Here is a 27,512-nt window from a genome sequence, read left to right on the forward strand (position 1 = left end):
CCTGCACAGAAATTCTCACACTCTGTGTCCATTGCACAATATCATTTTGAGGAAACAGCTGCAACAGGGATAGCAAGGGCCAGGGCCAGGTCCACACATTCCTGGACCACAGGCAGAGCAAGCACCTCCAGCACATACAAAAGAGGATTCTGAGGAAGAAAATCCAGTTGTAGAGGGATCCGGCAGATGTAGGTATGAGCAATATGCCCTTGGCATGGCTAAGAGGCAAAGGATGGCCACACACACTCACCAGCAAAGGAATATACATGATAACCTAAGCACATAGAAATATTAAAACTGATGCCAGCCAATGTCCACAAACTTTACTTCCCCATGTAATGGCTTTGTATGGATAGCAGACAGAGACAGTCCCAAAAGGACACAACGCATACTGCAGAAATGTCAAGGTAAGTATGGAACCTGTAGTATACAAACAAATGTGTAAGAAGATAAATGTAACTGATATACCTGCATGCTGTTAGTCGTAAATTTACTCAAGCAGAACCTGTGTGAGGTGTCCACGAATGGCATTATTGGCTTATAGGAATGATATCTGCAATATACAGCTGTGCATTGTACACAATGGTTTACTACTGTTTATTCGAACAGAAAAACATTTTCCATTCAAATAAATGAATGGTAATACCAAAAGTAAAAAAAACTAACTTTGACAATGTCGAACCAAATGCTCGATGCATTTGATGTGACACTGTTGTCGTAACCACCACATGATAGCCATATAGGAGCTGATATAAATCAAACTCCTATAATGGCTATCACATTTTTGCAGGGGGGCAAGCCCCCCTGCACCCCTCATGTGTGGGGCTGCGGCCCCCACACACGGGTCTATATCAGAACATCGAAGTTTTAAAACTTTGAATGTTCTAATATCGACCTGTTTTGAGCGAATGCTAAAAATAGCAAAGCTGCAGGACACCAAATTCTTTCCTAGGGAAAGAATTCATTTGACCGGGTCTGTGGCTTCGCTATTTTCAGTGCTGTGGTGGAAAATTACAGGTCAGGTTTAGGTAAGTGTGCGATTGTGTGGTTGTTAGGATTAGGGTGCGGGTTAGGTGAGTTAGGGTTAGGGTGCGGTTAGGTGAGTTAGGGTTAGGGCGTGGGTTAGGTGAATTAGGGTTAGGGGCGGGTTAAGTGAGTTAGGGTTAGGGCGTGGGTTAGGTGAGTGTGTGATAGTGATGGACCTTTGGGTTAGGGTTTGGGTTAAGGTAAGTGGATAGATACTAGTGTATGTATAGTTAAGTGTAGGGTTAGTTGTAGGATTATAAGTGTATATGTGTGGATTGATGTTTTCTTAGGTGTGCTTGTGTTGTGTGTATGTGTTTCGGAATAGAGAATTTTTTCCCCAAGGAAAAAATTCGCTGTTCTGAATGTTCAATATTATGTGGTTTAGATATTTTAGGTTCGATGAAATAGTGTTCGATATTTTCATCTTTTGATAGCGTGATATAAATGCCCACACACCCCCTACTTATATATTCTAACTCCGAGATCGCACTACAGTGGGAATGTGGATGAATTTCCACTCCCCACTGTACCGTGATCTCTGTGCAGATAGTTAATTTACACTTATGCAAATGCAGTTTTGCATTCGCAAAAGTGGAGTTGACTATCTGGTGCAAAACTGTTTGTGCATTTGACATTCTGATTTTTGGCACATTGCAGCTGATAGAATGTCATTCACGCAAACAATAGTAAACCATACACAATAACTGGCATCAATCTGGTTACTTACCCAGTGTACACAAAACAGTCAACAGCACAATCATATCAACAGTTTCATAAGTAAAGCAATAAGTGGGAATGGAATGTCAGTGATTTGAATCATAACTTACAATACTAACTGAAAAAAATCCTTCTGAAATGAGCATGTACAAAAATATCTCATATTTTCTAATGTAATACATATTCATAAAATCAACATAGTGGGAAAGACCCACATACCTATCAACTCTGTGCATCAGAGACATATGCAACCCTAAGACAAACCCAAATAAACAAAGGGCATCCACAGTCTTCAACCTTTGCATTGGGTGGGGGGTGGGAGCAGAATGTCAGGGCTGACACCAAAGTAGTTAGTGTGTGTGAGTAAGAAACACAGAACATTCAGTAAAGTAGGAAATATCTCAGGGCCACCAACAGGAGATATATCCAATCAACATGTGTCTCAAGCTCTGTGTTAGTACTATATCCTGGTATGTCGGACAGGTGATAGCCATGCATTTTAGAGTTGTATGTTCAGTGTTGTTGCTACTGACCATGTAAGCTGATGTGCCAGGAGTTGCACTGCCACTTCCACTTCCCTGGTTTGAAGTGGGGGTACTACCTGAATGTGAGCAATTGCTGGATGATGTCTCTTCACAACATCATCCAGGACCATGACACCTGAATCACTGTTGGAGCAGTAGAACTAGCTCCACTATGGGAAGGGAATCTAGAACAGCCATGTCTGCTAACACTGGAGGATGTTGCGGTTCTACAGACACCTGGATGCCAACCCTCCTTAGCAGACATTCCATCACAGACACTGTCTGTGACACTGTCAGCCCAGCTATCTGGAATTTTGTAAATAATCATATGTCATTTGTGAATATCAACATGATTCATATGCTTGTCTTACAAATGTAAGGGAACTATATGTTATGTGTATATTAAACTACTGGTGCAGAAGTGTGCATTGAACAGGGTTTGTACAGTACTGAGCTTCAAGGATGTGTCCACAGTATACCCTACTGGAAAAGAACAAAAATGTATATAAACTATATACCTGTGCAAATGTATGTTTTAATAGTAGAAGCTGGAACACACCGAATTAACTTACAAAACTTCCAAGAAAATAAGTTGAAATTGCTTTACAATTGTTTTATCTCTCAGTTTCAGGGAAGCAGACACAATGCCTAGAGCTAGATGTTTTTCTGTTGTCTGAAAAGAAAAGTAATTAGTAGGTTTAATATGTAAAGTGTTTGATTGCTTTATGACTTCCTAGCAGCTACACCGTTCTGAGCAAAGATCTGAGAGATATGTATTTCTCACAGAGAGATGTTAAAATTCTATTAGTTTCTGTTAGCCTGGGAACTGAAGGCAGGTGATAAAGAGTGATGTCATCCAAGCTGACTCAGCAGTAATGTTTGATAGTAATTTAAGAACACTCTCAGAGAGAGAGAGAGAGAGAGACTGGCCGTTTTTGTATCTTGTCTTGGACCTAGCAAGAACATGCACTCATCTGCATTTGCCTTGCTCTTTAAGTAAGTTATTTAGGGCATAGTATCTCTTAGACATAGATAAGAATATAGTAAATATTAGTTTAGATGTTTTCTGTATTTATTTGAGACTGTCCTGCAATATTGTTTTAAAATATTTCCTGTGATTCTGAACTCTGTAGTCACTGTGTTGATTGAGTATTGTCTTGTTCTTTTATTATTTATTATTAAATGTATTTAAATTTATCTTTGTGGCTGATATTTGTGAGACATATTTAAGCTCTTAGAGTACTTGCATATGTATTTGGTGACACTGTATAGGCCACTCCTAAGTAGCCTTGCTCTTGGCCACACTTACCATTTGGATAATAGTAGCATTACACAGTAGGACTGGTCACCCTTTGTAAGGGCCTTAAGTAGCTGATAAAGAGGGGTTGGTAGCAGTGATAACTATGTTATAGTCTGGGCAGAAGGGGGCATAGCTAGTAAACCTGTGCCATCCTTCCCCAGGAGTCTCTGTGTGTTTGTATATAAATCAAATCTGAAAGTGTGTGTGTATCAGCTACTTGGGCGGGGACAGGGAGCATTGGTTGGACAGAAAGGGTGCTGGAGGTCTAGGCTTGACCCCTCAACTGAGATCTTATCCCTATAGCTGTGCCAGTTAGGAGTCTTATTGGGGATCTGGGGAAAGAGGGAGAAACCAGTCCCCAGACTGACTGTGATCTCTGTGTGCTATTAAGGGAAATTTTACTTTACTGTGTGTGTACTTGTCATCCTCCCAATGTATATGTTAATCAGTGTGGCCAGTGATGAGGATTGAGGCTTCTTGATTAGTGGGCCAGTGCAGGGGCATCACACTGCCCACTCCAGTGTGCGAGTTATCCTATCTAAGGAGTCACCCATATGGTTGAGGCAGTCATGCATGCCAGAATGCACCATGTTTTGGACTTACAATATCTCTTTCAAGGGCCTGGTGAAATGTGCCTATGCTTTCATGATGGCCTTATACATACATCTGGTTGCACAATGACATACCAGTATCAGGATGAGGACAGCAGGCCTCCTTTGAGCACCTCTAGCAACCCTTCTCTGTGGAATGATGCCCTTACAATGGCTATGGACAGACTCAACCAGCTCTGCAACCAGTGTAACCACACCAACCTGATCAACTGTATCACCCTCAACCTCCCCAATATCTTCTGAGTGCTCAGTGGAATCGGTATGTGTAGGCATACTGACTTTGTCCAAAATAAGGCCAGGGGATGTGTGAGCCACAACCTCAGTGTCAGACTGAACCTCATCATCTCCCAAGTGTGCTTCTATAGCTAATCAGAGCCTACTGATACTCTTGCCTCAGGTTGTAGAAGTTCTACACTGCCACTGTCAGGATTACTTGTGATTAATAAGCAGCAAACACAATAATGAGAGAAATAGTTACTCAAAATTATCCATACTGTGTTTTAAACACTCACATCAAACAATTATAGATTCTAAAGGAGTGCAATACGTACTGTTTCATCAGACTTACATCTAACTAATGGGTATTACTAATCAAAGAAAGTTTGTGCTTACCATGTGCAGGTGGTAATTCTGATGTCCCTGAAAAAAGAGAGAGGCATTAGAAAGAAGGCTAATAAGTATCACAATGCAAATGACACAAGGCAAGGACAAGGGAATAATGTTCTGCCTATCTTCCCTTTAAGAAATATCTCAGAATCAAGCAGACTGACCATTCCACCCCCAACACAATCTTTGTTGTTCTGAGTCTCTTCTAAGTCACACATATCAATGCTTCTGGATATATCATAAGTACACAGGTATTAACACATAAAGATGTCTAGAATGGCAGTAAATGTCTTATATATAGCATACCTGGAAATTCTACTTGAGACACCACACTTGACCTGTTGTCCACATCAGCACCAACATCAAGGAGTGTGAACCCTGTGCTGAGCTGTCTAGATCTCTGACACTGGACAAGAACTGCTCAGTTTCAGTGAGTCGTGGTTTAGTAGCAGGGCCACCTCCATAACCATCTGGTCTCCTGCTACTGCAACTGCCCTCTTGTGTGTGACTGTAATTATATCAGTGGCACATTTGCTCACCTGATTATAGTTTCTGGCACATCCACTCACTGTGTTTATGTCACCACATGCTACCATATGCTTTTTCTGGCAGACATATCACCTCTGCCTCTGTCAAGAAGGAAGGATCCATGGCAACATAAGGTTTCGATGATGACCTTATTTTCTGCATCACAGCGTAGTGGTTTGTGTGGAACAGATGGTCTGGGTGTTATAAAACTGTATAACATGAAACAGAAAAAAGACAAACCACGTTGTAGCATATAGAGAAATTATTCTCTTGAAATAAAATCTGTGCACCCATCCTCAACACAAAGGAATTGAACACACAATTATCATTTTTGACTACACATAAGCTAAAGGAACACCCCCAAAAAAGAAGAAAAGTAAAATTGTAATATATTAGCATTACATCCTTTCTGTTACTATTTTTGTAAAGAGAACAGCAGTTGTTATCAATAAATAGTCAGAAATTCAAAGTAGAAATATCAAGACACTTTTTCTTGGCCTCTTCACTGTTGGTGAGGTCTCTAAATGACATTTGAGAAGCCTAACACCTTTGTTACCTACACATACACAACCCATTGAAATTAATAATAAATATAATACACATATACAATAACTGGTAAAATTCCAAGAGCAAATGGTAACATAATACTGTAATCTAACAATACCATTCATTAACAAACATTTGAAAGCACAGCAAGAACTGACATATCTCCAGTGCACCAACAGTGGATGGAAAAAATGCATACTGATAAAAAAATCTATTACTTATTGAAATGCATCCCAAATAAAACGTAAGTAGTTTATGAACAGGACAAATGTACCTTATGAAATAATGCAGTAATTTACAGCAAAATATCCTCCAAGTAAATACCAGTAATAGTCTGTCTGTATCAGTCTCCCCTCCTTCAATTTCCATGGCTACACCATTACATTTATATAGTGTAGATTCAGCCCTCTGAGCACTGTGAAGCTGCAAATGAAGTTTTAGGTTATTAACATTCCCAAATACCAAAAATCTCACTTGATGTAGGGGAAATAAACATTGTGCAAGTAGCTACACAATTGCATGCACACACTCTAGGACCGCAGGGAGGAGCAATGATAATTGCTAGCTGTTAATGGCTTTCAAGTGTTAATGGTTACTCTAACTACAGAAACTAGCAGTACTATCTGAAGTGTGTGCATCATGCACATTACACTTAAGAAATAAGTGGAAGCATCTTGAGAGCTACAAGAATGACCTTAACAAGATTGATATTCTCTTCCTCTGCTTAAAATCTGCAAGTTAATCAGCTATATTAAACATTGAAACAAAAACGTAAACAAATGCTCATGACCTTGCATTTCTGTTAGTTAAGTTGAAAGAAGGGGAAGATACTTAGAAAATAAAGAAAACAGATGGCAGTGTTGGCAACCTTGCATTAATATGGTATTGGCTGTTATTAGCCTAACTTTGTTTTTAATATCACATACATCTGGGCATGTTCAAGCAAATGAGAATGTAACATTTTCTTATCTTTCTTCTGTTGGACCTGTAATTTGATGTTCTTCTAAGTCAGATCTGTATGATGCGAACATTTTCTGATTATTATTCTAAGCCTGTGTTGGTGACAAAAAAGGGATAAGCAACACAACTGAATGTATGCTGCCATTGCACTGAGTTGAGGTTTCATATTCAGACAGTGTGCTGTTTGATAGAGGTGAGATATTGTTAGTCATGCAGAGTAAGGTAACCTCACAATCCTACATTTTCATTATTATTCCTGATAGTTGCTATTACTGACTATTTTTTTCTTTTGTTGTGCTCATCATTTGCAGGTGTTTTGGCAAAGCACACTTTGGACTAGCAGCGTTTCATGGCAGTGAACAAGAGTCTACTGCCCAAGGTACAGAATGAGAAATTTAATTTGGAATGCTATAATTAGCACAGGCGTGCTTTGCTACAGCACTGTGAACAGCAGTAAGAGAAGAAATTCTACATCTCACCTAGGTGTAACTGCAGCACATGGTGTAAATGAAATGAGTTCAAAGAAACAGGACAGATGATGCACGGTTTGAATCCAGCATGGAGATATTTTTATTTTAACTAGATATGCAAAAACTATAGAAGGATAATGTGTTGTACATGATATGTATATGCTAAAATATGTCATTAATGTGCCATATCTTACCTGTAGTTCATGTGAGTTGAGGTTACAAAGGCATTGCTGTTGTCTAATCACCTGTTGTCCATATTAATAATAATATTAGCAATGGATGTTGTATCATATGACAGATTGTACAGTAATATAACACAAAAGGATTAACATGAATACCATGGGAAGATGTGTCACCTACTGTATAAACTCTCACAATTATACTTCATCACAGTAAGAAGTACTCCTTTGTGGCATACTCTGTGTTCCAACTAATTGTATGTAGTGTGACTACTGCCGTTATATGTCCCCTTTCTGAGCCATTGACATGACATGCTGAAGATTTGTAGGTCACATACTGCTTTTAATGTTTGCAGCTGATGGGGGAATACAGCATGTGTCTTTTTAATGGTATAACTGTTGATGTATGGAAATTAAAGTTATGTTTGCCCTTGTGTTTTGTAGTGTGGAATATAAATGTGTTTTTTTTTCCTTTGCATTCCTTTCATTTCATTGATTTGGTACAATTGGCTCAACAACATTATCCTGTTATTTTCACCTACCCTTGGTGTGGTGACAGTAAAAATTCAGCAAATTCTGTGTACACTTCTAAATGTATGTTCTGATGAAGTGGATAGCTATGGTTCTCTTCCACTACCTTCCTGCAAATTCCTCCATCCTTTCCCCTGTGTCCTCCCCTCTGCTTGCCCCCATTTCTCCACTTTCCTATCAATGCCCTTTTCGCATGTTTAATCTGGTCAAAAAATAGAATCACACACAACATACATGGCCAGAAATTGCCCAAAAGAAAGCTTTCACTTTTTTCCTTGGTGTTTGCGTAGGTTTTGGCATCATGCACTAGTGCCAAGTGACAGTAAATGGCTGTTCATGTCCTATACCAAAACCTGCTCAGTTGTTGCCATCACCCTCACTTGTCCAGTTATCTTTGTACAAAAGTGCTTATACATGCCGTGATACAGGAATGCAGAGTAAAGGCAGTTTAAATACAATACTTGGCAACAGTTGCTCTAACCATTCTTTAACTACTGGATGTAATGAAGTGCAACTTCCTTTGTGGAGTGTTGGCATTAACGCACTTGTCTGAAGACTGATTTTTGGCCACATCTTCAAGGGTTTAATTCCAGATGTATGTCACATTTTTGCTTACTGTGATGTTATACTTCTATGTTATGTTTCATGACATAAATCTTATTTTTAATCCAGTTATGACATTTAATGAACAGATTTTGAATTCTGTTGCAAAAAAGCATTTGTGATCACATCCATGCCCATAAGGAAGAATTATTAAACCACACTTATTTTACTCATACCTTAATCATGCTTTGCCTGTCTTACAGATTCTTGATCCCTAGAGCCATCAGTTAATGATACAGAGCATGATAGATAAATAATGAGGACACACCATGAAGATGTCAATTAATGAGTGATAACACCAACCTTTGATATGTGTCTGTCCATCTGTCTCTGTCTTCATCCCTTCTCTCTCACCCGTTGGTACTGTTGACTTTTCAGTAGGATGATGGATGTAAATTTTATCTTATGTCATTCTCATACTGTCGTTACTTTACTGAACACTAACACCTACATCTTTGACTGGTTGAATAGGTTATCACTGTCCTTTCAGTGGTGTGATCTGAATGTGCATGAAGTAGGATACCCTTGGTAGTGTGTTGAGATAATGATAAAGTCTAAAAACTTAACTTTGCATCTTGACAATGGTTCGAATCCAGCACAAATCTCTTACTTCTTGCTTTTATAAGTCTCCTTCATGTGTATGTGTTACCTATTTATCTGTTTACCCCCTTCTGTGTTATCAGTTGTAGTCCTCAGCATTTGCATGAAGTCTGGCAACAAGCAAGTGTACTATGTGATGCCAACTGGCATTTTATGTGTTATTACAAAGTGTGGTGAGTTTTTGCCTTATACCCCATTGACACAGTAAGCTTAGTGCAAATAACATGTGCACTGAGCTATACTAAACCTGACTTAAGGTAATAAACTGTGACACAGTTACTCTTCCATATGTATCAGGCTGCTGGATATTATGTAAAGTGTAAGGGTGACTACAACTGATATAAGTGTAATGAATACTGGTACCTACCTAATGCTTTTATTCAACATGTTCTAAGTGTCTTTTACAATGTGTGATTGAAAGTTAGTACAGCATGAACACCTCTGTGATGAGCTAAGATAATCAACCAGTTTGTAAAGTTTTATTTTTACTGCCCAAAGTTCAAATCCTGACATATATTATACCGTAATGTAACTTTTCTCCATATTAATATTGCTTGTGTAAGTGTGTGCTACAGCTGTTATCAACAAAACAGCATCCTCATTGTCAAATCACATTTCCAATCTCCTACACCTTCTTCAAGCAGATGCATATGGATGTATTGGTCATTGTCTGTCACACCTGCACCTTCTCTATCCCTATAGCAATCACTTAATGTTACAGAGCAGGTCAAATCCTGAAGGAGGAACAAGTAATACAAACACACCATACAAGTATTCATACATGTGACATAACACAAACTGTTATGTGTCTCTCCATATCTGTATCCCTCATCACCTCTCCTGTCTCATTACATTATACTGTAACATATTTAGTAGACTGATGGATGACATGTTCATCTTATATCATTTGGTTACTGTTCTTAATGTGAGGAAGCAAACTGCCCACACCTCACAGGACATCCTGCCCGACACATATAGTTAGTATATGTGCTGAGTCACAATAATTATTTCAAATGCACATCATCCTTGTCATGTTTAAGAAATCATACACCCAATTAACTTGCAATTTCCCTTGAAGCATGTCTGGTATTTAGTAGGTATAAAAGGTTAATTCAGTAGGCATAAATGGCACAATTTGGGCAATCAATATATTTAGGATATTCATTCCTATGTAGTCTTAGAATCATGATCAAAATTAGTTATGATAAACACATTCTGATACCCTTTATGAGTCAGACCTTGCGTCATCTATGTTTTTTTTTTCAGATTTTGGCTATGAAGTATTTCACAATAGTTTTGAAAGATGGGAGGGAGGGTATTGACCTGATGGATACAGGTAAGGAGTTCCAGGCCTTAACAATCTTGTATGAGTACAGACAATGCCCAGCAGATTTGATAGGTTTGTAGAGAGACAGGAGTTTTTCATCACTGGATTGCAATGACCAACTGGGAACATAGTTGTGTAGAATGTTTTTAGTGCTGGACAGGCAGAAGGATGCTGTGTAATAAGCAGTTCTAACCTAGTTAAGCTTTTTAGTGGCATACAGTGGTGGGTTTTGAAAGGGATATTTGCTGCAGATTTAGCAACTTTGTTATAGCGCTATTCAAGTTTTGTTTTTTTTTTTGTGATGCCTGGCAGTTAATAAGGATGGGAGCACCATAAAGAAGTGTGGGGAGGAGATAAGTTGTGACAAGTGTAGTTTTAATTGCATCAATGAAAATGTTTTTAGCTCATAGAGCATTTTTCATCAGCACACCTGATTGCTGTTATTATTATGACAAGGTCCCTTAGAGCTAGGTTGCTGTTGCATGATTTTTTAACTGCAGGCATACTGAAGTTACCACCATGGAGATTATATTGTTTCACAGAAGAGGTGGTGAATTCACTGTCATGTGCTATATTATATCATGCACCTAGCACAATGATCAACATCCAGACACACAATTATACAGTAAAATGTACCAAGCTCAATAAAAATACTCTCTCTCTCTATATATATATATATGTATAAATTGGTGTACTTTTGAAGAACGAAAGTTCACTACTTTGAACTTCAAAAGTACACCCACACTAACGTGCTAAAGTGCACTTTCGTAAATCCACTAGACTGAACGGGCTAACAGTCACGGACCTTAGGGTTAGGGCACAGGTTAGGGTAAGGGGATAGTTAGTAGGGCTATCCCCTTACCTTGACCAATGCCCTAACCCTGAGGTCTGTGACTATTGCACCACAGTGGAGGACATAGCCCATTTTTCAATGTTCTCCATTGTGGTGCGGTAGGTTTGGTCTAGTGAGTTTAAGCGAAAGTGCACTTTCGTTAAAGTGCACTTTCGCTTAAGTGGGGATGTACTTTCCCATTTTGAAAAAGTTAATTTTCGTTGTAGGAAAGTACACCCATATATCTATATATATATTATGCAGTTTACTATCAGTTTATAAAAAGGAATTTTTTTTTTACTAAAACCTGAGTGCTTCATACTGGCAGTTTTTCACACTTTCAAACTGTAGCAAGCAGTTGTTACAGTTTATACCCCACAGAGAGAGCTATAGATCTCAGGTTTGAATACAAAGGAGGAGGGTTGGGGCAGGGCACTGAAACAAGACCTGAATGGCAGGGCTGGGTGGTACATCTGGCTATCTAGCTAGAAGAAACTTTTTGTTTGTTTGTTTTTGCTCCTCAGTGGAAGAGCTGGGGGGCATGGATTGCAATAAGCTGATTGCTGCAATACAGTGATTGGCTTAATACAGTAAAGTACTTTTTTTTTTGTTTTTACTTGACAAACTGAAGGGTTCAGGTATTGATTTGTGGTACTGGCACAGTGTGTTGGTTGAGCCAGCTATGTATCTGGTATGACCAGTCGAGGTACCATCATTGTCCAGCACACAAATTGTTGGCATGGCATGATGGTGTTAGGGTATGAACACTACCATGGAACATGTGTGTAGATGCATGTTGCCTAATTGTGATAGTAATTTTGCTCTTAAGCACCTCTACAGAATACAAAATTAAATGAGTTTTCCTCATGTCTCTGCAGGGATCAGTGAACTGCCTACACATGGCCAATGCACTTTACAGGTGCTCGTAGGGTCATAAGATCATAGGCGGTTACTAGGCTATTGGCCCTGAGGCCCTTATAAGCCCAAGCCTGTCCAGCAGGGACATGGGTGTAATCCCAGGGGTATATTTTCTGTTTCCCATACAGTTATCCAGGCTGCACTTAAAAAGGGGTAAAGAGGTACTCTGCTTGATGTGGAGGGGGATTCTATTCCATAGATGAGGGAGTCTCTGGGACACAAATCTGTCCTGCCAACAAGTCTTTTTGATGTCACAGACCAGCTTGAGGCCCCACATGCAGGTTACTTGAGCGGAGCTTGACTTGCGGATATGCAGCAGTCCCATCAAGGTGGGGGTTCATGATCACCTTGTATGCCAGACAGAGATCACCTCTGAGGAGTCTGTATGAAACTGAGTAGAGGGATATGGCTTTTAGTTTATCTGTGTATGGTAGATGTTTGAGGCCCTGGATTCTCCTGGTGAGGAACCTCTGTGGTCTCTCCAGCTGCTGCATGTGCTTTGCAAGGTTCATGCCGAAAGGTGCATTATACTCAGTAATGGGCCTTATAAGGGAAAAATACTGAGATGTTATGAACTCCTTGTCCCTGGATGAGATACCCTTACTTATGAGGTGGGCCATGTAGAAGGCTTTCCATACCACAGAAGCAACATGGTGGTCAAAAGTCAGGATGCTATCAACCTCGGTGCCCAAATCCCTCCCGACTGATTGAGTGCTTAGGACATTCTTATTAATGTGATAATTTGTGCGGCTGTCAAGTAAGTTCATTTAAGTGATGGAGCATCTTGGCTTAACTTGGCTCATAGCCTCAGTCAGTAAAAACAGTTATTTAGGAACATTCATTAGATACTGCTGGATTACCATTTGTACCAGGTTCAGATTTACGTGATATAACCCACCCAGACACTGTGAGCATCATTGTGCTATGAAAGATTGATGTGCAGCAACATTCTAAACTTGTAGAAAGTGAGGAATTCTGAGGGTTTACTGAAGGCTACTTGTTGTAAAACTCTGTGTGCACCTCCATATGTGATGGTACCTGCTATGGTGGCATAAAATGCTTGCTGATAAAGTGCACCAAGTGTGTGGTAACGTTAAATGTGTTTTTATGTTGAAGCTTAGGATCTTCCACAGGTTCTACATTAGCCTCTTCCTCCAATGCTGAATCTGGGAGTGACTACTCCTGAGTGTGTCTGTTCTGCTGCAACTGCTTGTGTATAATGATGTAATGTAGCACTGCACAGACTCAAACTGTCTTACTGCATGTGCCAAGATCATACGGTATGCCATCCTCAGATTCAGCTAGACAGTGGAAGCTGAAATTCGACAGGCAAAACACATTTGATGATAAACCTAGGTTTCTGATGTTTCTGACACAGCATAGTTGTAGACACTCACTGCCATTCTCTGGGGATTTCTGATAGGTGTCATTAACCATGGCAGCAGGGTTTTTCCAGCAGAAACAATAAGATGTCCCTCAGTATAATCAGTCCACATAGACTGCTGATATAAGTTTCATGGGTGCCAAGTGTGGAAGTTGTGGACACAGCTAGGGTGGCCTGCAGAAACTTTGTGTATTATACAATCTGCATTACAGACAACCTGAGAGTTGATATAGTGAAATCTCTTGAGGTTAAAAAAAACTTTTTTCCTCTTCCCCTGTCATGGTCTTTATTGCAGTGTGAGTGCAGTCTATGGTCCCCAGATCCTCAGAGAAAAGGCTATATCATAAAAAGCCCACCCTGGTGTTGGATCTCTTTCTAGTGGTACATGAAAACCACATATTCAAATACCTGGGATGCACCCACTGTGTCCCCTGATGGATACTGAAAAGTCCCTGCAGCTAATATTCTCAAAGCCACACATACATTGGTATCCACAGTACCTGCTCTGCATATGAGGACAACACATTTTGACCAACTCCAGCATGGCACCTCTATCCACACAGTAGAAGTCATCAATTTAACCCCTCTGATTAGGTGAAGACATGGATACCTACATCACTGTACAAAACACCTATGTCCCTCGAGTTTGTGTGCATTCTTTCAAGTGACCACCAAGGGTTAACATCATCAGCTTGGGGGATCATCTCTATGTCATACTCCTGCACAGACTCCCACTTTTTTAAACTGCCCCTGCCCTTTAGTTGTGATTGGGTCCAGATTGATGGCCTGAGCCAGTCAGGGCCCTTTCTTTATCCGCTGAGCCATGCTATCAAGTTCCCCAGGGTAAACTGAGCCTGGATCACATAGGCCATCCATAGTCAAGACTTTATCCCTGTATGCCACTGGTGTGTATAATGCCAGTGTTACATCTCTCAATAACCATTATTCATATTGTCATTCCTTCTGCGGATGTTGCACAGAATAAACTCTATAAGTAACAAGGTACTTAGTAAGTTGTCTTTATAGCTCTTGAAAAGGTGTTAATAGATTGAATCTAGACTGAGATGCTTGTTGCTGTCTTTGCACAGCAATGAATTTACAAAATAAACTTGCCACATAAAATATTTTTGTATTCTATGCAGTTTGTTTGCCTTCCTAAGGAAATAATTACACAGACTAGGACAATACTCAATCTGTGACTTTATCATAGACTTCAGAAGAAGAAATAATACATATCGGTGCTGTCTGCTATAAAGTCCTGGTGAAACAAAAACATTTTTATTTATTTATTTATTTTACATTTGTTGACCGGGCTAGTCTAACTGAAAATATATCCATTTTCAGTAGAGGACCAGGGAGAAAAGCTCCAAGCATGAATAGTGACACAGTTAACAATATATAAAAAGACATGTAAAATCACAATACAGAGGCAGCATTGGTCAAAAGAAAAATTATAATAAAATTATAAACTATAAAAATTATACTAAAAATTATATTAAAAAATTATACTAAACACAATAGTAGGTATGAGCAAAACCCAATTAAGAGAGAAAAGCCCTTATATTTTATCCTCTTACTATGAAGAAAAGAGTAGTAACTAGATTTGGGGGCAAAAGGTTAGAGGAGTAGGGAAAGGGGTAAGAGCAGGAAGGGGAAAAAGATATCAGTCTGGGTTAGCACATGGACAAAGCCAATGAGTTTTAAGATGTTCTTTAAGATGTTTTTTAAATAGAGAAGTAGAAGCAAGGGTTGATAATTCAAAAGGAAGCTGATTCCAGTTTTTACCTGCTGTGTTCAAGAAAAGTGAGTTACCAGCTTTGTTGTTAGATTTAATCGAGGAAACTAGGAGCTTATTAGCAGAGCGTAGTGTAGCTAGATTTTTGTATGGTGTAATCATATTAATGAGGATAGGGGTGTTGTTGGGGTGGTACAGGATCTTTTGAGTAATAAGCAATTGTTGACAGAGTATATGGTTCTGCAGTTCTAGCCATTCAAGTTGTTTGAGGTTGAGGCAGTGGTGAATTTTAAAGGGGAAGCATGTGATGAATTTAGCTATGCTATTATAACAGGTGGAAAGTATGGAGAGGTTATTTTTAGATAGGTTAGTATATATAGCAGAGGCATAGAAAAGGGTAGAAATGAGGTGTGTCTGGGCAATAGTTTTCCTGGCAGAAGGGGTAAGGAAGGGTTTAATTCTATAGAGGGTACCAAGTTTTTTGTTAACAGACTTTATGGTGGAGTTGATGTGGTCATCATAGTTGAGACGATTATCAATTGTTACACCTAGTAGGCGGGTTGTAGCATCTGGGGTTATGTTGCTAGCATTGTTGGAGGTTACAGAGAAGAATGGATTAGGTGATTTATGAGTTGGAGTAAAAAGCAGTAGTTTTGTTTTTTTGGGATTTAGGAGGAGGCAGTGTTGCATAAACCAGTTGTCAACATTATGAAAAACAGTTTGGGTGAGGGACTGGAGAGAGGCTATATTCTTAGTTGTACAGATTAAGGTGGAGTCATCTGCATATTGAATGCAGGTGGCTTGAGGTATGTTCATGTGTAGATTGTTAATAAATAAGGAAAAAAGAAGGGGACCTAAGATAGAGCCTTGGGGTACTCCAATATTTACTGGAAGTAATGAAGACAGATTGTTATCCCAAAGTACTGCTTGCAATCTATTTTCCAGATAAGACCTAAACCATTGTAATGCTTGTGGATCGAGAGAATGGGGCTTTAGTTTGTCTAGAAGTAAGTTATGGTTAACCATATCAAAGGCTTTTGACAGGTCAATAAATAGTGCAGAGGAAAAAGAGTTATTGTTACGATTTTTATTTATAGAGTCGGTGAAGGATAATAGGGCAGTCGTTGTGCTAAGGAATGGTCTGAAGCCATGTTGGCAGTTTGCTAGTAGGTTATTTTGTAGTATGTGGTTAAGTAGTTGTTTGTGGATACCTTTTTCCATTATCTTAGCTAATGGGGAGAGTAAGGCAATAGGTCGAAAGTTAGAAAGCTCAATAGAAGATCCACCTTTATGTAGAGGGATGATGTGGGATACTTTCCATATGGTAGGGATTTTGCCTTCTGAGATAGTTCTGTTAATAAGGATAGAGATGGGATAGTCTATGGCTTTTGTGGCAATTTGTAGGTATTCAGAATGGAGACAGTCAGCAGAAGGGGTGCAAGGTTTCAGTTTTTTATTATTGTTAGAAGTGAAATTATTAAATTGAGCACACATTTATAGTAAACCACTGCTGATATTTTAATGAAGTTGATATTGGCATTCCCCAGATATAAGATATAGCACTTCTTACTATTAAATTTAATGCAGCTTTTATCCACTTAAATAAATTTACTAAGGTAATCTTGTAGACCTTGTTCTTTTACCAAGGTTAATGAAGCTGCAACCTTATCACCATCGTCATGCACAAACTTCACCATTCGTATGCCAGCTGCTTGACTGGTTGTCATAAAACAGTTAGCAAGAAAAGTGCCTATCACTAAACCCTGTGGTACTCCCCTAGATACTCTGTAAGAATTGGGTGTACTTAATTCTAATACAGGGTTCATTTTGTCCTTCAGCTGTGAACTTATTAAATTAGTATGTGGTTTTACTCACCACATAAGCAATACTTGTTCAATTGTCAAATATGGAAATGAATCACAGGCATTGGCCAGGTGTAGATGATATCCAGAGGTAGACTAACATAAAGAACACTTGCTAACATAGTTTAGAAACAGTCCAGAATTATAACACAGAGCTCATGTCAGCTGAAACCATGCTAGTTGATTTCTATAATCTGAAGATGGTTTTCTGATATTATTTTCAAAAATACTGTTTCAAAAATGTTTCACCAGTTTACTCGTTAAACTAATGGGCCTGTAATTGTTTCAGTTTTCCAGCATCCCCTACATCAAAAAGGACCAGAATTTACAATTTTCCATGTATTAGGAACCTAACCTTGGATCAAAGCTAACTAGAACAAGTACCAGATTCAAACAATTCCTGACGTGCGATAAGAATTACATTTTCAAGATGCTATATATGTGGAGTCAACTCTTTTTAACATGTGGGATTTATAAATTTGGCATCCCATGGAATAGGACAGTCAGACAGTAGAATGATGTACCAAATCATTATGCAGTTCATTAAGATTGCTACAATGGTGTATGACCTTGTGCTTGATGTACATGATCTTACTACATTGTATAGCCGAAGTACATCATATATAGACCTTTCATGGATGCATGCTAATGACCCTGCCCCCCAGTGTGTATGCATTTGTGAAATGCTATACATAGTGTATATGGAGTGGTCCCAACTACTGAATCTATGGAAACATCTCTACATATCTACAGTTGGTGTAGTGAATCTGACTCCACGGATCTACAGTTGGTGTATGAATCTGACTCTGTGTATCAACAGTTGGTGTATGAATCTGATTCCACATATCTACAGTTGGTGTTGTCAATCTGACATCACATATCTTCAGTTGGTGTATGATTCTGACTATGTATATCTACAGTTGTATTGAATTTGATTGCTCATATCTACAGTTAGTGTATGAATCTGACTCCACACATCTACAGTTAGTTTAGTGAATCTGACTCTACAAATCTACAGTTGGTGTATGAAGGTGACTCCACATATCCAAAGTTGGTGTAGTGAATCTGACTCCACATATCTGCAGTTGGTGTAGTGAATCTGACTCTTCATATCTACAGTTGGTGTATGAATCTGACTCCATGTATCTACAGTTGGTATAGTGAATCTAACTCCACATATGTACACTTGGTGTATAAATCTAACTGCACATATTTACAGTTGGTATACTGAATAATACTCCTCACATGTACAGTTGTTGTATGATCTGACTCCACATATCTGCAGTTGGTGTAGTGAATCTGACTCCATATCTATAGTTGGTGTAGCCAAGCTATCTCCACATATCTACAGTTGGTGTATGAATCTGACTCCATGTATCTAGAGTTGATGCGGTGAACCTGATTCCACATATCTACAGCTGGTATAGTGAATCTGACTCCACATATCTACAATTGGTGTACGAGTCTGACTCCACACATTTGCAGTTGTTGTAGTTAATCTCTGCCTCCACCTATAAAGAGTTGGTGTAATGAATCTGACTCCACGTATCTAGAGTCGGTGTAGTGAATCTGACTCTACATATCTACAGTTGCTGTAGTTTATATGATTCCACGTACCTAGAGACGGTGTATGAATATGAAACCACATATCTGCAGTTCGTTTATGAATCTTAGTTCACATATGTACAGTTGGTCTAGTGAATCTGACTCTGCATATCTACAGTTGGTGTAGTTATTTTGACTCCACATATCTACAGTTGCTATAGTGAATCTGACTGCACCATTTCCCCTTCATAGATTACAGAACTTAGCATCAACATCAGCACGTATGATAAAAAAAATTGTAATTTTATTTTTTATTAATTTTTTTTTTTACAATAGTAAAGATCCTACTAATCTAACAACCCCCTACGGTGCAAGTAAACCTGCTGCCACAATCTCACATGCTCATTCCCCACAGTGATGCAGCTGAGCTCCTGCCAGTGGAACCTATCACCTTGCACAGCATTATATCATGTCATTACAACAGTATGACAAGATTGGCTGCCATGCCTAGTTGAATGAAAAGTTTTTTTTTTAATCACTGTGTGCTGAGACAGCAGAGTACAGTACAGCAAGGACCAGCTACTGAAGTTAAGTCTTTTGGACCCATTATAGCTTATTTGCAGTCATTTCTTGTTACTCTTTATTTTGTGGTATGACAGAGTTCAGTGTGTATTTGATGTTAGGCTTTAAAAAAGAGCTGAGATAAAGACTCCATAATATATGTAGCAAACAGTCAACCCACGAGTCAATCTAACCTTAATTAAGCTCACGGTGTTAGACTAACGGATACTTAAGGGAAGTTTTTTTCAGATAATAGGCTGATGAATCTTCTCCTGTAATTTTTTTTTTTGGTTTTCACCATAGCTAACGAAAGTATATTTTGACACTCCTCAAGTATCTGTCACAGTAATATAGGCCTAGTCCAAGAAGGACTGTCAGAAGAATATTGAGAATTTCCTTATATGGCAAATACAACAGATCCCTTACATATCACCAGATGACATTGTGAAGTGGCAAGGACTAATATAGTCCATACCACTGTGTTTTGGAATCTACTTAATGTATTGCTCATGGATTTATTTACGTATATTTAACTCCCATTTGCTGCATGCAAAAAACTGTGCGTCATGTTCAGAATTAGACTAATATGTGATATGTACAGTGTGGTTGACAGGCAAAGGTCTCTTGTAGTTATGGCGTGCATTCACAAATATTGGAGCACCGTAGAGCAAGGTTGGTATGCAATAAATGTGTGAACAATGCCATACCAGTTCAGAAAGATCACTACACAATGAGCCAAGACAATGCATTAGACTGTGATCTTGTCCTATTGTGTAAGCATACTACTTCACAAACAATGTCGATATTCAAAGCACCCCACTCTTATCATATGTGTAAGATAAGGGGCCACATTAAATAGTTTTGCCAGAATAAATTTTACATAAATACAATATGTTTTTTCCCTTAGACCTAGAATGCAGCCATGTTAAAGCAAGCCTATATGTTTATTTTATATTTTACATTTTACATACAGTTTCAGTAAGTGCGGTTTCAACAGAAAGGAATGTTTCAGTGAAGGATACAAATGAGCACAGTAAATTAACCTTTAGCCCAAAGCACTGATAAGATTGAGACATGGTATCAGAATGTGTAGAGCATTTATGTTACGAAAATAGGCAGAACAGAGACAGGCACCTGCAACCATATCTTATTTAGATTGTACAAGGCTTGGGAACGAAGGTATAGGGTGACAACTTGGAGGAAATTCATAAGGTTGTTGTATTCTCAGAGATACTTTCAAGACAAAAGTCTCACATAAATAGTAACAAAAGGGAAGTCTAATTCATTCTTCAGAGCTACAGGAAACTGACTACTCATTTTCCAGTTTTCACATTTTCAGCTACAGTTTGGTTCAGTTCATTAGCAGTATTATTTGAGACAGTTTCAGTAATACAAGACTTGTTTGGATCTTGTTGGATTATTATTTTATTTACTTCTAATGTATGCTGCTATCTTCAGTGAGTAAAGACTTTTATTCTAAAATGTGCAAAAAAAATTGGCACATATCTTAGTATTAAAAATAAAGATACCTGGTTTAGATCTACCAATATGCATTTCAAAGAGCCATCTCAACTGGAAGACTGGCCAGTCCTAGTGGGGTAGCTTATGGGACAGCAACCATGTACCTACTAAAGGTGTACTGCTCCTGAGTAGATTAATCTGCATTACCTCCTAATATTTTGTTCAACATACTGTGTTGAGCAACATATTGGCAAGGTAAAATAAAATAAAATACATACATACATATATAAGTAAACATCAGCATTATTATATGGCAGGAAATCCATACTGACAATGGATTTTCCTACAATGCATCAAACCTTTGCCCACATACTGCCTTGGTCCACTCCCAGCCAGTCATACAGCGGAGCACCCCCCCCCCCCACCGGGTACCCGATGCTTTCTGTGGTAATGACTCTTGGTCCTCCCAAATGCCTGATTGAAATTTCTTTATAAATCACAGTCAGGCATGATGTTGTATGTCAGATTAGTAGTGTAAGGCCATTACTTATGGTACAGTATGCCTAATCAGGGAGCTATGGAGTATATTGTGCATGACTGCCTTACATCACTGCACTGTGTAGTGATGTCACATTACACAGTTGTATTGCCAGCCTGAGCACAGGAGCACCTAATACTCATTGGTGTATTTAGTTTCCCACTGTATCATTCAGTAAAACTGGAAGACAGTTGCAAGCTCTGAGGAGCTGCCATGATTCATGTCTAGTCCCCTACAGTGTGCTAGGTATAATACACATGATGTTGGTACACATCTTTGAACTATGTTCACGAATACCAGAGTGGTTTCCAATATTAATCCAATTACTTGAATTACTTTATTCTGTGCTATATATACATCCTCAGTAAAAGTTACTTTGGTGTTTATGAATATCCCTATGTCTTTCATAGCCTACTGTGTACTGTGCCTGCCGGTGCATAATTTAAAGCTATGTATTCTCTGTGCCACTTGTCATTACTGCAGTCCATGTTTATGAGTCATGATAATGGCAGCTCATCATACTAAACATAGTACATACAATGCATTTATACAAGTGCACAGTATTTTTATGAATTTTGTTGGGGTAGCTGAAGTCTTTCCCAGAAGTCAGTGGGCTTGAGGCACTGAAACCATAAGTGCTGTGCAAGGGATTTAAAAAAAGTAAAGTGTAACAGGAGAAATATCTGAGTGAACAATGAATGAATCCTGCACCAGATGGAATAGGATGGCTAGTAATCATTTACCCAGTCAAGGAGCTTTTCTACAAAGCCCATTCCATCAAAACTAGAAGATGAAATGCACAGTTCACAAAAATATTTACATCTTCCCAGAGGTGTTGTGAACTTGCGATATGGTATATAAGTTAAGGGTAGTTAGGGGTGAAAGAGAGGAAATCCACTGCATGGTAGATGTGACTGTCTTTACCACTCAAAAAAAATGATTTGCTGCTCTTGACCAAACTGACTCCAAAGAAAAGAACTTTGATAGAATGAAACATAATCAAATGGTAGATAACTTAATTCAGAGATTTAGCACACCTGCTTCAAGTATTATGACTAAGCAAATCACAATAAGCCACTGAAGCAATAAACAAGCTCTGGGTTTTGTTCAGTGGTGTTCAGTAATGTTCATTTCCAAAGACTTCATTTCTCTAAATTGACATAAAACTGTAAATAAAATAAAAAAAAATCACATAGTACTATTCACTTTTCAAAGCATTTCCATTTCAAACTAAACCAAACTCAGCTTCAAAGCTCTCTATATAGCTTGTTCAATTGTAACCCATTACCAATGCATGAAGCATGTCTCAACAAATGAATGTACTATTAATTATCATTAATATCAACATATAAATCGTAGAACCACTTTTCTGAATATTAAGGACTGTAATACTCTGAAACATGATCCAGAAACTTGATTTCCTGGGGTTGCTCACACCAGTAGATTGCAATGCCATCAAAACTAGTATACCATTAAATTCAAGTGTCCTTAGAGGAGGTCTCAGTAATACTGAATCTGATGCACACATCTTCCATTATCACTTCAAACACGGCCTCTTATAAATGCAGACTAAAACGGATATGTACAACCAGGCTGTCATATTATATCTGAAACTGATATGTTGGTATCCCGTAAACACCAAACACTATCTCCTGTAAGTATAAACTAAAACAAATGTGCACAACTATATCACAATGCAAATCTTCAGTAATAAGCCATATATCCTTACATCCAGCCAGTAAACATCCAAGTACAACCTTAGATCAACATCTATTTACTATTAGTGGAAGCCATACTCAGCAACCCGATGGATAAGGTCTACCGGCTGTTGCACAAAGCTTCTGAATGTGCTGTTCTATACGTGGGTACCATGGTTGTTGTTCTTCCGATCAGAACTATTGAGAGTAATTCTCTGTCATCTTATCTTCTTTGGTGGAATCACATACGCCCCATGGCTTTTCTTGCCCATTCCACATTTAATCCATGTGAGTGAATGGGATTTTATATCAGTAAATTCATATTTTGATTTCCTAGTTTGCATTTTTTATAATACAAACATACTGTCAAATGGAAGGAAAGATATGCTTCAGTGATTCATACTAAACAGCATATTATTATAGCAATAACCCATGCCTGGGTGCGGGTAATGCTGGATTTACCCACGGTTGGTGTGGTTTGGTCACGAGGGCGAAGCCCGAGTGGCCAAACAAAGACAACCGTGGGTAAATCCAGCATTACCCACACCCAGAAGGGGGTTATTGCTATTATACAATGACATTATTTAAGAAAAAAATAATTAAGTTTCTTAAATAATGGCATTGTATAATGCCTCCTTGCTGCCCTTCCGCAGCTGTCTGGTATTCTGCGGCAATTCTGTTGTACTCCACATGCGTATGCTTACGCAGTACATCAGAGCTGTGGGCAAAAGCAATGGAGAAAGCAAGATCTCCGTTGCTTTTTAAAAACTGTCTCTCTATGTTAAAGGAGTTTAACATAGCGAGACAGCTTTAAAAAAAGCAACGGAGAATCTCCTTTGCTTTTTTTAAAGCTGCCTCACTATGTTAAACTCGTTTAACATAGCGAGACATTGTGTAAAAAGCAACAGAGATCTTGCGTTCTCCATTGCTTTAAAAAAAGAGTTAAGCTAATGGAAAAAGTCTGGGCGACCGGACCTTTTTCATTAGTATAACTCTGATTTACAATGTGCATGCTGACCAATCAGTGTGCACGTTTTAGAATATTAATGGGGGGTCATTGTATAATGAGTTTTGTGTAATATACAAGGTTTCATATAATGTTCTCTCACCCGTTTGGTTGGAAATTTCTCCCTGGGAGCACATGATGCAGTTGAAGCAGCAGATTGGCTGACCTGGCTGAGGTGCCTTCCTGTAGCCTGCAGAGCAGCTTTCACTGCAAAATGACTGAGGGATCTAAATAAAAAATAGATTTAGTAATTATGACAGTTACCAAATATTTAATGTAATGTAGCCCAAAGACATAACAAAACATATTATTCTGATAAATGATTCTAACCTGAGCAAATCAGGTTCAGCCTCCATGCAAACTAGTACAGTTAGTAAAGCAGTCAAGAGCAAATCACAACTCTGAAAACAGCATTCTGTTAGATACATTACTAATTAATATGCCCCATTGATGCCTCACAGTCTCTGTTTTATTTAAGTCTCTAAGTAACCATTGTCCAGTGTTATCCAAAAGGTCTTTAAAAGTTACTACACTCCTAGATGGTCACAGGTAGGCAACTTAACTTCATTCAACAGGCTGGTCATGTTTACAGTTTGAACAAAATCTAAACAATGTCTTTATTTATTTTCCTGACCAACTAATAATGTTATAAGAAATTATATTCACACTAACCATAGCACGCAACACAAACCATAATACATCTATAAGGAAAAGCGTGCCCATGACTCACCTGTGAAAATAAAAATGTAATGATGGAAAGAGATCACAAATGGAAAAGGGAAAAATCAGTCTGATGTTAGCCTTCATAATGAATTCTTAAACTTTTGAAAAGCTTGTACAATAATTAATAATGCAGACAAAGCATCACTCTTGTAAGAAATAGAGAAATAGCTCTATTGGCCTCATCTAAAAAATTATGTCTAAGCCTCACATTACACAGAAAGCTAATATATAAAAATAAGCAGAATCAAACCTAAAAATATCGGGTCTATATTAGATCACCGAGCACTTAAAAAAGCAAATGGTGATTAATCGACCCTATGTAAGCAAAAGCTTACAATTTCGAACTGTCAGAACAAAGATTTTTTTCCTAGGGAAAAAAATTGCTGTTCCAACAACCAAAAAAAAACCATACTTTAAACATTACATTAAGTGGGGGGCTTCGCCCCCACACCCCCCTACTTAAATATACCAGCTACGAGACAACACTACAGTGCCGAAAACGGCAAAGAAACGAAGCAAACAAGCAAATTCTTTCCCAGGGAAAGAATTTGCTTAAAAGCCGCTTCGATATTTTGCCATTTCAGGCTTTTGAGTTCGACCAAGACGCATTCGAAAGAATGCATCTTCGGTCTTCTAATAGGGAACCAAAATATCAACCAGACTGGAAATCATATGCATTGAAAAACAGAAATACTTCACAATTAATTTTTAATTAGTAATAAAGACAAGTTCTACCATTCAGATAAAGCCGGAGTTACAAACAAACTCAAAATAACAAAATAAATGTAAAAGCCGACACCACGATTCTCTCAAGCTTTAAGTGTAACTATACTTAATAAAGCGAGAGAATCATGGTGCTGGTTTTTACATTTTTTTTTAATGTTTTAATTAATGCCAGGAAATATTTTGTTATACAAAATTAGGCTCAGCATGCATGAAATTAGATATGTATGTGAAAAGTATTTATTGAAAGACTAAGAAATGACTCTGAAAAAGGCTCATGTTGGAGCCCAAAATATCTGCATCTTTCTCTGTTATGTCACTTTGCTCTTCTTCTGTTTCTTTAATCAGTACATTCAACTTCCTAGTGTCATATAATTTAAATAAGTAAAAGGCTAACTGCTTTTTGGGGTTATTTTAAGCTTAGACAATTTTCCTTTTAAGGGTCAGAATCAAGCCCTATACCTTGTGACTGTGAGTTAAATACCATAACCATTATATCAACCCCATTTCCTGTATCTTTCATCACTGATGTGTTTTTTTTTTTTTTTTTTTGCATTTCTTTGGTGATGGTATATTTCTGACAGTGAAGTTGCTGACAACATTCTGAATATCAGTGAAAATGAATGATCCCTTTTAGAAATACAAACAGTGAATCCATTTCACTAACTTTCATTTGTTTTTTTTTGTTTTTTTTTTTAGGATGAGCCACCAGTGGTGAGACTTTATTACATTTCCCCTATGAATGATCGATGCATGATTGCTTGAAAAAAATATTCCTCAATTACAACTGATTGAGAGCATAACCTACCTGCTAATATTAAAACAAGTGTCTTTGCAGGGGGAAGCCCACTATGCCCTGAAACTCATATATGTTAACTCTGCAGTTACGCAAAATTCAAAAAGACAAACCTGGTACAAGTCCACATAGCACTCTGACTCCAGCAGCAGTCAACTACAAGTCAAAGTTGCAATGTGCAATCTAAAGGAAATTCAATGAGTTCTGATGAGTTATGTTCTTACAGTTAGAACCCAATAACCTGATCATTATCATACACAGGCAAGCGATATGTAATAAATGGGAGTGTGAGTGTAAAGGCCACTTAATACCCCCTATTATATTATCAACTTTATTTATTTTATTGTATTTTATTTTATTATAATTTTTTTGCTTATCTTCTTTGAAGTTACTGGCTCAGTCACTATTTTTCTGACTATTTTTGTGTCTTTTACCTTGTCTGCAGGAAGATTTTGGATACATTCATGCTGATTAGTTTATCATTAACCAGTTCACTGTTGGGTACCCTATTAGATCCATTGTTAAATGTTTGCTACTGTGATTCATTAGACATCCGAGTTTACATTTAAAGTACAGATGTCACCCACAGCTAAAAGAATAAACAATTAAGAGTGTGATAGACAGCTAGCTAATAATACTTTACCACTGGCAATTATTTTGCCATGTGAAAATTGTAGTTGTTTTAACAAACCATCAAATACAAGACAGATTATGGCGTTTAATCTTATATCAAAGAAAAAATGCATACAAGTGGAATCTGAGGAAGATGAAACTTCTTATCCAAGCTGGGGAAGTTACAAAAACAAAAATAAAAAACTGCACATGAAGACGTAAAGGGGATGCATACCCATAAAATGTGGTTGCTAACTTCCATCCCCTCCCTCCCAATTCTCACCAACCTCTCTTACATTACTATTATACTGCCAATATACAGATTTTACTTGTAACTCTTATTCCCTAACACTCCCAAACAACCTTACTACTATCATACAAACAATCCTGTTTCTTTTTATGTAATTCCCAACTTTCATATAACCTTTTAGCACCATTCCTATCTACATTTCCCCCATCCATACTGCTTCTCACTATATTCATTTATAGTTGCACCCCTCCCTAACAGCAGCTATCTATTCTACATTGTATCTTCTACCTTTCCCTAATAAACCCTTGTTTCTTCCTTTTTAACTACATCCGCATCTTCTA

At 38.1% G+C, this 27,512-nt stretch overlaps 1 protein-coding gene across 1 annotated transcript in view; it reads right to left on the minus strand.

Annotated features, from left to right (window-relative positions):
• The window catches only part of LOC122803762 (extracellular calcium-sensing receptor-like), a 351,505-nt gene that overhangs the window by 113,713 nt on the left and 210,280 nt on the right, over positions 1–27,512 (minus strand). Inside the window, exon 4 of the mRNA XM_044073453.1 lies at positions 24,171–24,294. Within this exon, the coding sequence (XP_043929388.1) occupies positions 24,171–24,294 (124 nt within the window). The remainder of the gene's footprint in view (positions 1–24,170; positions 24,295–27,512) is intronic.

The sequence above is a fragment of the Protopterus annectens genome, chromosome 6.part0, assembly GCF_019279795.1.
Source record: "Protopterus annectens isolate FY-2018-M chromosome 6.part0, PAN1.0, whole genome shotgun sequence".
NCBI classification, from domain to species: domain Eukaryota; kingdom Metazoa; phylum Chordata; order Ceratodontiformes; family Protopteridae; genus Protopterus; species Protopterus annectens.